This window comes from Pseudophryne corroboree, chromosome 7 (genome assembly GCF_028390025.1).
Source record: "Pseudophryne corroboree isolate aPseCor3 chromosome 7, aPseCor3.hap2, whole genome shotgun sequence".
Lineage (NCBI taxonomy): Eukaryota > Metazoa > Chordata > Amphibia > Anura > Myobatrachidae > Pseudophryne > Pseudophryne corroboree.
In genome coordinates, this window is record NC_086450.1 from 10,303,022 (window position 1) to 10,315,979 (window position 12,958).

At 43.3% G+C, this 12,958-nt stretch overlaps 1 protein-coding gene across 1 annotated transcript in view; it reads left to right on the forward strand.

Annotated features, from left to right (window-relative positions):
* The window catches only part of PLEKHM3 (pleckstrin homology domain containing M3), a 340,328-nt gene that overhangs the window by 288,306 nt on the left and 39,064 nt on the right, over window positions 1-12,958 (forward strand). The window contains exon 7 of the mRNA XM_063932670.1: window positions 10,383-10,540. Within this exon, the coding sequence (XP_063788740.1) occupies window positions 10,383-10,540 (158 nt within the window). The remainder of the gene's footprint in view (window positions 1-10,382; window positions 10,541-12,958) is intronic.

Sequence of the window (12,958 nt, forward strand, 5' to 3'; positions counted from 1 at the left end):
GGCCACTCCCCACTGTCCATTGGGGACAATGTTAGGTGTGCATGAGTCCAGAGCATGCACAGCTCATGGGTAAACATTGATTGGTTGTACACCACAGGGCGGGCTTACCCCCTGTGGTAGAGGGTCTTGGAGAGGGATAAAAGGAGGGCAGTTGGCCCATAGGATTGTGTATTGTACCATCTTCTTCTGCTGAAACATCTTAATTGTATGCTGTTGCCCCTAGCAATAGGGAGGAGCCTTTTTCAAGGTTTTTGAGCAATAAAACACCTTTGCCTCAAGAAGACTGCTTCATCTTGTGACCAACAGGGTTAGGCCAAACCTAGCCCCGTTCTCCGGCTGTCCAGGGAAGCACCTGACGTCTCCAAGCTCCGCCTTCCGCCAGCTACCGGTAGAGGCCTAGCAAGTGGCTAGTGGGGATTCGTCAGCACCACACAGCTGTGGTAAGGCAGTGCGTCGGCACATACAGAGCAGAACCGTGGTTCCAAACGCCACGGCAGGTTAGGAGTTTGGTGGTGGCAGCAAGAACCCGCCCACAACGCAGTGGGTGGAGTCAGTAACAGGCGGTTACTGACGGTAAGCGGGAATCCCCTATGTGGTCAGGCCTCGTGCGGCTTGACCTTCCATTCTGTGCGCAGTCAACGGGACGCGGCAAGCGGCGAGTGCTTCCGTACGGTACCGTCCTGTCACAATAACCCACTGGAAGCCCCCTGAGAAGCTGTACATCAGCCCAACGTGAAGTTTGTACAGTACTCACAGATCCTGGCGTGCTGCCGTTTTTGCCGTTGGAAGGTGACTTACTGTAGATGTTTGTACAGGTGGTATCCGGTCTTTAGGTCAACCACACTTAGGTTGACAGTTATCAGGTCGACCACTATTGGTCAACATGGCCTATAGGTCGACATGGTCACTAAATGTATTTATTTATTTTTAATTTTTTGAACTTGTTCATACTTTACAATCCATGTGGACCACCATGGGGAATAGTAACCCGTGCCGAGCGCATCGGTAGCGGAGCGAGGCACCTTGCCCGAAGCATGGCGAGCGGACGCGGTGCACTAATTGGGGTTACCCAAAAAACTTTAAAAAAAAAACCCTCTCATCTGCCTTTTTCCATGTCGACCACGTTCATGTCGACCTAATGACCGTGTCGACCTACTTCAGGTGTCGACCTAGTCACTGTGGTTGACCCTATGATCCACACTCGTACTGGTTGGGGCTGAAATGCCGGCGGGCGGGATGCCGACGGTCAGAATACTGTGAGCGCGCATAGTCTACCGGGAGACCCTCTTGCATCCCGCCTACTCCCTAGGTCACAGGTAGGTTGGCATTGCCCACAGCTGAGCCCACCAACAAAAGCTTACACTATTACAATACAGTATATTGTGAGAAAATAAGAGTGAATAAATATTGTACGTTCTGGCGTTTCATGTCATAGAGCGTGAGATTGCCTCTGCAGAACCTCTCCTCCATTGTAGAACATTTATAGAAACCGTACTTGCCATGTACCATTCCAGCAGCCCTAAAGCCATGGTCGAGAACTTAGATTTTATTGTATTACACCGCATTAAAAGTAACTATTTATTACTATTCATAGTTGGTTTGTTCATTGTTGGTAATATAACTATTACACCAATAAGAAAAGATATTCCAAAATAATCACATTTCCGTGCTGGTTTATAAATCCCTGTGGACAAGCATTGAAAACAAGTAGTTGTTCTGCCCTACTGTCTAACACGTTGACGTTTGCTCTGCCCTACTGTCTAACACGTTGACGTTTGCTCTGCCCTACTGTCTAACACGTTGACGTTTGCTCTGCCCTACTGTCTAACACGTTGACGTTTGTTCTGCCCTACTGTCTAACACGTTGACGTTTGCTCTGCCCTACTGTCTAACACGTTGACGTTTGCTCTGCCCTACTGTTTAACACGTTGACGTTTGCTCTGCCCTGCTGTCTAACACATTGGCGTTTGCTCTGCCCTACTGTCTAACACGTTGACGTTTGCTCTGCCCTACTGTCTAACACGTTGACATTTGCTCTGCCCTACTGTCTAACACGTTGACGTTTGCTCTGCCCTACTGTCTAACACGTTGACGTTTGTTCTGCCCTACTGTCTAACACGTTGACGTTTGCTCTGCCCTGCTGTCTAACACATTGGCGTTTGCTCTGCCCTGCTGTCTAACACATTGGCGTTTGGTCTGTCCTACTGTCTAACACGTTGACGTTTGCTCTGCCCTACTGTCTAACACGTTGACGTTTGCTCTGCCCTACTGTCTAACACGTTGACGTTTGCTCTGCCCTACTGTCTAACACGTTGACATTTGCTCTGCCCTACTGTCTAACACGTTGACATTTGCTCTGCCCTACTGTCTAACACGTTGACGTTTGTTCTGCCCTACTGTCTAACACGTTGACGTTTGCTCTGCCCTGCTGTCTAACACATTGGCGTTTGCTCTGCCCTGCTGTCTAACACATTGACGTTTGCTCTGCCCTGCTGTCTAACACGTTGACGTTTGCTCTGCCCTACTGTCCAACACGTTGGCGTTTGCTCTGCCCTACTGTCTAACACGTTGACGTTTGTTCTGCCCTACTGTCTAACACGTTGACGTTTGCTCTGCCCTACTGTCTAACACATTGACGTTTGCTCTGCCCTGCTGTCTAACACGTTGACGTTTGCTCTGCCCTACTGTCCAACACGTTGGCGTTTGCTCTGCCCTACTGTCTAACACGTTGACGTTTGTTCTGCCCTACTGTCTAACACGTTGACGTTTGCTCTGCCCTACTGTCTAACACGTTGGCGTTTGCTCTGCCCTGCTGTCTAACACGTTGACGTTTGCTCTGCACTGTCTAACACGTTGACGTTTGTTCTGCCCTACTGTCTAACACATTGGCGTTTGCTCTGCCCTGCTGTCTAACACATTGACGTTTGGTCTGCCCTGCTGTCTAACACGTTGACGTTTGGTCTGCCCTGCTGTCTAACACGTTGTATTTGCTCTGCCCTACTGTCTAACACGTTGACGTTTGTTCTGCCCTACTGTCTAACACGTTGACGTTTGCTCTGCCCTGCTGTCTAACACGTTGACGTTTGCTCTGCCCTACTGTCTAACAACGTTGACATTTGCTCTGCCCTACTGTCTAACAACGTTGACATTTGCTCTGCCCTACTGTCTAACACGTTGACGTTTGCTCTGCCCTACTGTCTAACACGTTGACATTTGCTCTGCCCTACTGTCTAACACGTTGACATTTGCTCTGCCCTACTGTCTAACACGTTGACATTTGCTCTGCCCTACAATGCACCTGAATTGCTGTTTTTTAACTTGTGTAACCTGATACTTTTTCCCTTCCCCTGCTATACGGTGCTGCATCTTTAGCTGGGTGACACACTGTAGCGTTGTCGTGCCGATATGCCGTTTCGTAACAACACATATCGCCTACATCGCTCAGTATGCACACATGATTGCGCGCTCCCGCTTGTCAATAGAGACTGACGCTTGTCGTCCGTGCTGCGATATCGCTAGCGATTTTGTGCATTGTGTACGGCGAACCGGAGAAATAATATGTTGGACCAACTCCCTACAATGGAGTGTCATGAAGGTTGTTCTGGTGTGTACAGGAACATCGATATATAGCTGCAACCTAACCATACAACATATCGTTAGGTCGTTAGCAATATGTGCTCAATATCACTTGTTCTGGGCTCAAGGGAAATCGTCAGTAAAGTCGTAACGATTGATGGCCTATCCAGTGTGTACCCACCCTTACAATCGCTAATAGCAACGCTGACGCTAAGGTTCAGTACGGAAACAGAATGTGTCAGGATAGTCTTAACTGGCGCTAAGCTGCTCAGATGTAACAGATTTCAGAATAAATGTCACCACATTTAGATCAAGAAATAAAAACCAGCAATTTGAAATACTGTCATACACCACAAGCGCTAATTTGAGATATCACCATAACGTCCCATTTAAGCTGAGTGACGGATCCTTTCCTCTCATACTGTAAAAAAGACAAAATAACAAGGACAAACCAATGTGTAGTAAGTAATATCAAAACTTATTAACGTTCATATGGTGCCTTTAAGTGATTGAAGTGAATTCAGAGCGTACCCCACTCACACTAAAAATGGAGGTGTAAAACGCATCAAGGTTTCTTTGTGGGGGTCACTTTAATTTATTCATATAACACCCAGTGTGCCAGAGATGGGATCACACTCAGATTCAAGAGTGACTTATGATAGTTTCTGAAGGAGGCAGGAGATGCGTACCCCAACACTCACACTTGATAAACTGGTTGCAAGCATATAAAGGTATCTTTCTCTCCTTCAAGAATAATCCAAAAATCGCGTACCACAACTCACAATTTGAAGGACTGTGTAACTCCTATCAAGGTATCTTTCAATTTTCATATGAGGATAATAGCTGGATATTTCTGGTATGGTCTCCAGGCGTGGGTCATATATAGAAGTAATAGAGACAACCAATATGTAACAAATCCTACTGATGTTGAGTGTGATATACACAATATCTCTAATAGACTTAAATGGATTTAGGGCGTACCCAACTCACACATGCATCAAGCACTCAAAGCATATAACGTTTTCTTTATATTGGAACATACACATAGATAGTAATTCAATATGGCGTACCCCGACTCACAGTTTAATGTATTAAAAGACTCCTATCAAGGTATCTTTGGGCTTCACGTGGCAGATGCAGCTTGTGTATTTAAATCATGTGTTATTCCGTGAACCCCAAAAAAAAGGAAATCGCAATGCTCATACCAAAGTGAGTGAAAAAAGGGGGTTACAGATTTTATTTAACAATACATGCAAAATAAAAAGAATGTCTGGATAACCATGCATGGCAATTCATAAAAAGGATGAACAGAGTAAGTAAAAATGGCAAAAAAATACTCAATTTAAAAAAACAAGACGAAATGTTAAAAAAATCCGGATAAAACAAAGCTACTCACACTCCTGTTTGTCGACGCGTTTCAGCCCACATCTGGGCCTTTATCAAGACATATTGGAGTGTGTTTGTAGCTTGATATTTAAAGGACAAAGCGCCAATGGAGAGAGAGCAGGAAATGACATAATAGTTGGAAGGATTTTCAAACCTTTTCTCTTTGCCATTTTTATATGTGATAAGTATAATTCTATTCAACTCAGGAATCCACAATCCCTAACTATAGACACAATGGAAAAAAACAACATAGAAATTAAGAAATGAAAAAATCGCGTATTGTGACTTCCGGCGGAAGTGACACTACGGCACAGGACTCATGGGAGATGTAGTTTTTCTCCACATATCCGGCCGTTTGTTGCTCATAGACCAGTCAGACAGGAAGCTGTATATGAGACTCTTGGGAGATGTAGTTTTTCCTACTAGGATATTCAAGCCGTCGCCGGAAGTTGTATGATTGTAGTTCCGCCTTGATGCATCTGGGAAATGAAGTCCATTTAATGTCTTAATTATGACGTCCGACCGAAAATCTATTATTCATGTCGTAATGTTCCATAATTAAAACAGAAGTCCAGATTCAAAACAAAATCCTTAAATGACATCGGAATATATTAGATAGATTGGAATCTAAAAAGCAAAATCGCAGTCAGTATGCGGATATATGTAGTATACAGATGTATATAAATACACTTCCAGTGATTCCAACATGTAAATATGATATTGCTGATCAAAAGGAAGGGATAAATGAAAAAATAAAAATATATAATATTACAATGCTTAGTGCATTAATATAAAGTGCTACCAGTGCGTGTATTTTACAATGAAATGAATGTATTTTCATGTGATAAAGTGCATAAAAAATTGACAGGTTCCTATTATTGGGGTAAATATATAAATGTACTTAATACTTGTTGTAACTATTAGTTATCCTATAGTAAAGTGCATAAGACAAATCTAAAGTGTAACAAATTCCCATTTTTTTGGGGGTCGATATTTAATCTATTCGGTGTTTATTGATCTCTATTCAAGAGTGAACAAATAAAAAAAAAAATAATGATAATTTACATGAACCATTTGATCTCGAAATCACTGTTTAGACCTGTGGGGTCTAGAGTGTTGTAATTAAAGATAAGACTCATCTCTGTTTTTGCTAACAGGGTTGCTGTGTTACTAGTGCGTTTATTCCCTTTTATATGTCTCAATCCATAGAACCCAGAGACTTCGGAAATGCGGCAACCGTGTATCAGCTTGAAATGGGCTGATAGGGAGTGTGTTTCGAGACCCTTTTTAATATTCCTGACATGCTCTCCCAGTCTGGTTTTTAACGGTCGGGATGTTTGTCCAATATATGTCAAGTTACATTTACAGGTAATCGCATAGATAGCATTGCTTGTGTCGCAGGTAATGAAATCTCTTATTTCAACTGTTTTATCGTTGATAGTCACTTTCTCAATTTTACTACACCCCCCACTTTTCATACTTCGACAGCCCATACAATTGCCGCACCTAAAGAAGCCCTTAGATACTATTCTGGATGGATTTGGTTGAGTATGTAAAGTACTGGAGACTAATTTTGATTTAAGGTTGGGAGCCCTACGATAGATGTGGACTGGTCTGTCTGGTACTAACGGGCCAATGACCGGGTCATTCTTAACCAGGTTCCAGTGTTTCCTCATGATCGTTTCAATCGATCTATGTTGTGAGGCGTATTCTGTGATGAAAGCCCATTCATATTTTTTATCTTTGGCTTTCTCCACACTATTCGTAATGAAGAGATCTTTACGATCTATTCCATTCACATCCTACAAGATCTTGTTGATATTTTCACGCTTATACCCACAGGCCTCAAACTTCTGTGATAATGTAGCTGCCTGTTGTTGGAACATGGCATTCTCGCTACAATTCCTTTTAAGTCTTTTAAGTTGCCCAACTGGAATGGAATTAAGCCAGCTCTCGTGATGGCACCTATTGGTAGAAATATACGTCCCAGAGTTGTGGGTTTTGAAAAAGTTTTGGTATTATACCATCCTTGATATAAACTGTTATATCAAGGAAATTGACTGTTACTTGATCAATCTGAAAAGTTAAATTAATATTCTTATCGTTGGAGTTAAGATGTTGACAGAAAGCATTAAGAGTTTCAATATTGCCCCGCCAGACAAAAAAGACATCATCGATATAACGGACATAGGACACCAGGCTCGACCCGAGTACATTGGAGGACCAGATGGTTTTGGTCTCCCACAACCCCAAGAAAAGGTTGGCGTAACTCGGGGCGAACCTGGTGCCCATGGCCGTGCCCGTCTTCTGAAGGTAGTATTGGTCCTTAAAGAGGAAGAAATTATTTTCAAGGATGAATTGGACACCTTCTATGATAAACTCCCTGATATCCTCAGAAAGATCTGAGGCATCGAGGAAATATTTTACTGCCTCTATACCAAATTCATGTTTTATAATGGTATAGAGTGAGGTCACGTCAGCCGTGACCAAAAAACTACCCTCCTCCCATTTAATGGCTGCCAGGGCTCCTAAAAAATCCTTGGTGTCCTTCAGGTGGGATTTGTTAGATAACACCAGAGGCTGAAGAACATGTTCTATCACCTGCGATAGATTTGCGGTGAGAGAGTCCACCCCCGAAATGATGGGCCTACCCGGCAGGTCCACCAAACTTTTGTGGACCTTTGGGAGGATGTACAATACGGGGGTAATTGGGTTCTCTACCAGAATGAAACAGGCTTCTTTATTACTTAAAGTCCCCATTTTCTCATATTTTTCTATCATAAGCTTTAATTTGGTGTTGACCTGTTCCGTAGGATTGTTCCTGAGCTTTTTGTAGACAGATGAGTCATTAAGTTGTCTGAAAACTTAATTTTCATATTGTATGGTGTCCAACAGGACAATACCTGTCCGCTGGCTTAATGATGAAGGGTCCAGGCTTTTTTAGTTCGCCTAGTGCCTTCCTTTCCTTTGCTGTTAAATTTGGTGTTTTTTTAGGACGTTCTTGCAATTTAGCCATATCACTCAGGACTAGTTTGGAAAAAGATTCCAAAAAAGGTCCTTGAACATGTTTTGGAAAAAAGATGGACTTAGGTCTATAAGGGGTAAGTGGTGGAGGAATTACTTGTTCACTGCAGTGTTCTTGACTAGCGAAGAATTTTTTTACTGTTAATTTCCTCATGTATTTTTGAACATCCACATAGAGATCAAATGGGTGGATGTAGTTACTTGGGGCGTATTTAAGGCCCTTTTCAAGTACAGAGACTTCACTTACGGTTAGGATGTGAGAACTTAAGTTAAATATTTTGACCTTTTTTTAGAGAGTCATTGGATTCAATACTCTGCGTGTTAGATTCTGATATACGTTCCTCGTTAATGACAGAATCCACAGCAGGAGTTCTTTTCTCCCTTCTTTTGTTACTTTGAATAATAGATTTTCGGTCAGACGTCATAATTAAGACATTAAATGGACTTCATTTCCCAGATGCATCAAGGCGGAACTACAATCATACAACTTCCGGCGACGGCTTGAATATCCTAGTAGGAAAAACTACATCTCCCAAGAGTCACATATACAGCTTCCTGTCTGACTGGTCTATGAGCAACGAACGGCCGGATATGTGGAGAAAAACTACATCTCCCATGAGTCCTGTGCCGTAGTGTCACTTCCGCCGGAAGTCACAATACGCGATTTTTTCATTTCTTAATTTCTATGTTGTTTTTTCCATTGTGTCTATAGTTAGGGATTGTGGATTCCTGAGTTGAATAGAATTATACTTATCACATATAAAAATGGCAAAGAGAAAAGGTTTGAAAATCCTTCCAATTATTATGTCATTTCCTGCTCTCTCTCCTTTGGCGCTTTGTCCTTTAAATATCAAGCTACAAACACACTCCAATATGTCTTGATAAAGGCCCAGATGTGGGCTGAAACGCGTCGACAAACAGGAGTGTGAGTAGCTTTTTTTTTATCCGGATTTTTTTAACATTTTGTCTTGTTTTTTAAATTGAGTATTTTTTTGCAAGAGGTTACCATCTCTCTTTGCCGTTTTCACTTACTCTGTTCATCCTTTTTATGAATTGCCATGCATGGTTATCCAGACATTCTTTTTATTTTGCATGTATTGTTAAATAAAATCTGTAACCCCCTTTTTTCACTCACTTTGGTATGAGCATTGCTATTTCCTTTTTTTGGGGGTTCACGGAATAACACATGATTTAAATACACAAGCTGCATCTGCCACGTGAAGCCCAAAGATACCTTGATAGGAGTCTTTTAATACATTAAACTGTGAGTCGGGGTACGCCATATTGAATTACTATCTATGACTCTGGGAAAAGTAAAGATACCTTTATGAGTTTGCTACCCGCCTCCAGAGTGTGAGTGTTGGGGTACGCATTGGCTGTCTATTTCTTGGAAGTCTGTTTGAACCCCGTGTATGTTCCAATATAAAGAAACCGTTATATGCTTTGAGTGCTTGATGCATGTGTGAGTTGGGTACGCCCTAAATCCATTTAAGTCTGTTAGAGATATTGTGTATATCACACTCAACATCAGTAGGATTTGTTACATATTGGTTGTCTCTATTACTTCTATATATGACCCACGCCTGGAGACCATACCAGAAATACCCAGCTATTATCCTCATATGAAAATTGAATGATACCTTGATAGGAGTTACACAGTCCTTCAAATTGTGAGTTGTGGTACGCGATTTTTGGATTATTCTTGAAGGAGAGAAAGATACCTTTATATGCTTGCAACCAGTTTATCAAGTGTGAGTGTTGGGGTACGCATCTCCTGCCTCCTTCAGAAACTATCATAAGTCACTCTTGAATCTGAGTGTGATCCCATCTCTGGCACACTGGGTGTTATATGAATAAATGAAAGTGACCCCCACAAAGAAACCTTGATGCGTTTTACACCTCTATTTTTAGTGTGAGTGGGGTACGCTCTGAATTCACTTCAATCACTTAAAGGCACCATATGAACGTTAATAAGTTTTGATATTACTTACTACACATTGGTTTGTCCTTGTTATTTTGTCTTTTTTACGGTATCCATACCTGGGAATCCTATATTATACTGATCTGAATTGGAGATACATCTGAGAGGAAAGGATCCGTCACTCAGCCTAAAAGGGACGTTATGGTGATATCTCAAATTAGCGCTAAGGTTCAGTGTCTCCTGCATTATAGAACACAGGCCCAGATTTATCAAGACTTGGAGAGTGGTAAACTGCATTGCGATAAAGTAGCTGTGTATGAAAAATGACAGTTAGGAGCTGATTGGTTGGCACTTTATCCCCGTGCAATTTATCACTCTCCAAGGCTTGTTAAATCTGGGCCAAAATTTGTTCTTTCGCACAGAGTCATGAATATCCGGAACATCGGCTAATATCCTCTCTCTGACATTTCTATAGGTTGTTGAAGGCAAGTTGGCGCCTTTCCTCACCAAGGTGATTAAGTTTGCCACGTCCCACGTGTACAGCTGCAGCCTGTGCAGCCAGAAGGGCTTCATCTGTGAGATCTGCAACAACGGAGAGATCCTGTATCCCTTCGAGGAGAACTCTACAAGCAGGTAACTTGCGCTTTCTGCAACGTTTCTCCATCGCAACAACGTAACGTTGTTTTCCCCGTCTTCTGTACATTGTATGAGCGTTGTTACATATTGTGTCGGTCTGTCTGTTACAGTCATTGTAACGACACTCGTGTGAGCGACAGGCTTGCCCTAGCCCCGGACAGGTGTATAAAGGCCAGTGGCTACTTCACTCTATTTACTATGTCAGCACCTGCTTTGTGTTAGCATATTAGGCACCAGTGTTGCACTGTACAATTGGGAACGCAGCAATAAGATGAGACAGGGTAATAATAGACAGAGAGGTAAGAGGGCCCTTCTTGTCCGTTCTCAATCTATAGGGAAATAGAAATTTGATACACAAGGGCAGATGCTACATGTACCCCTTTCACATCGCACACATAACCCAGTATCGACACGGGTCAGTGTGCAGTAGGAAAGCGCCATAGCTGAAATCCCGGGTCGCCTGACCCGGTAATTCAACCCGGGTTATAAGCAGTGTTATTCCTGGGTTGAATACCGGGTCAGTGGCTACGTAAATGGATTCCTGGGTCGATGTGACCCGGGACCCGTTTACTAGATAAGGAGAGGCGGCGCGGAGCTGAGCTCATCTCCCAGCGCCGCCTCCCCCTTCCCCGCTGCCAGCTCCTCCCCCCGCCGCTATGCAACCAACCCAGCATGTTGCCGGGTCAGACAGTCATCCAAAAGGGGTAAGAGAGTCTCCAATGCCGGATTCCACCCGGGAAGGACCCGTTTCCAATTCCAGGGTGGGATCCGGCATTGGAGATGTGAAAGGGGTAATATAGGGAAGAACACACGTCAATTTTGTTTGAGCTGTGGCGGGAGGAGTACAGTTTCTTAGGGAGGTGACGTGGGTGGTTCTTGAAGTCTGGACTCTGCATTAAAGACCTTGGCATTGATTTCCTATACACAAAGACATGCAGCTTAATGACTGGAGGAGGGGTCATGTGCAGCTGCCCTGCAACCCCCCTCCCCCCTTCCCTGTGCAGTGGTCCGACCTGTAACGTTTTCCGGCTGTGCCATCTTAGGGAGGGTTAGGGTGGTAGGGGAGAGGGTATAACACCCTTTACTCACCACTGCTGACTTTTTCACGATCAGGATCCCAACGTCGGCATTTGGAACGTCGGGATCCCGTGCAACGGCGTTTCATACTGAACCCCCAATGACACCTAGGCGACTTGTGTAGAAAGTAATCAGGGTGCGCAATCCCTACTATTTATTATTATTATCCTTTATTTTTATGGCGCCACAAGGGTTCTGCAGCGCCCAATTACAGAGTACATATGCACATAATGAAAACAGTGACTTACAGTTGAAGATATAGGACAAGTACAGGGTAACTAAGCATAACTACACCAGTAACGACATAGAGATAAGTTCCAAGGTGGCCAAAAAACTGCGGGATTTGGTCAGTTGAGGATTATTAAAGTAAGAAAAGGATAAGCACATGAGGGAAGAGGGCCCTGCTCGTGAAAGCTTACATTCTAAGGGGAGGGGCAGACAGACAGGGGTGACACAGATGGGGTAGGCCGAGCATGGGACGGGGGGTTAGGATGAGATTTCGCTGGGTATGTCATTATATCACTATGCGTTTGTCATTCAAAATATTTGTTTGAAACTTACTTGACAGTGAGGAAATATGATCTCAGCGGGTCCCTTGTAAAAGCGCGCCCATTCGCCTTCCATCCCAGATATCTGTATTCAGTGCCACTTACTGTATGGTTACCTAGCTGGTACTTACTGGTGCGCTCGGGAAGGGAACAAGTTAAAGTTCTGTATCATTTTCTGAACCAAGAATAACTTCCCTTGAGTAATAGAATGACTTTAATAGGAACATTGCTTTTAAAGTAAGCCTAGCCCATCTGTTCAGCCTTATGACTACAAATGTCAGGCCGTAATGTAAACATGATATACAGCTGCTCCATAAACAGAATGATAGAAGGGCCGCACGTGTCGGCCTGAGCATCTGTTATTGTAGAAGCCACATGTAATAATTGGTAATGGGAGATTGCTTTAGATCGCACTGCGACTGTATCCAAACACTTCCCAACCGCGCTACGGTCTGCCAGCGAGCACGAGAGAGCACAGCCGCTACTTCTCTTTCATCGTGGCCCCCTAAATCAGGCTTGTGCTATGAAACGTTGACATGGACATCAGGTTAACAAACAAAATATTGACATTCACAAACATGACATGGTTAAAATGTCAACATTTTGCAAGTCGACGCACATTGTTTTGCCTGTTTTAGCATAACCATGAACCCTTAGCCTAAATCTAACCCCAAAAATAACACAGAACTGTACTGTCAGCATTCAGAACCTGTCAACATCCGAACTGTTGACATCCTGACCAGATAGCCTAAATTAGAACTGTTTCCAAATATGCAAGTTTGCCGACCGA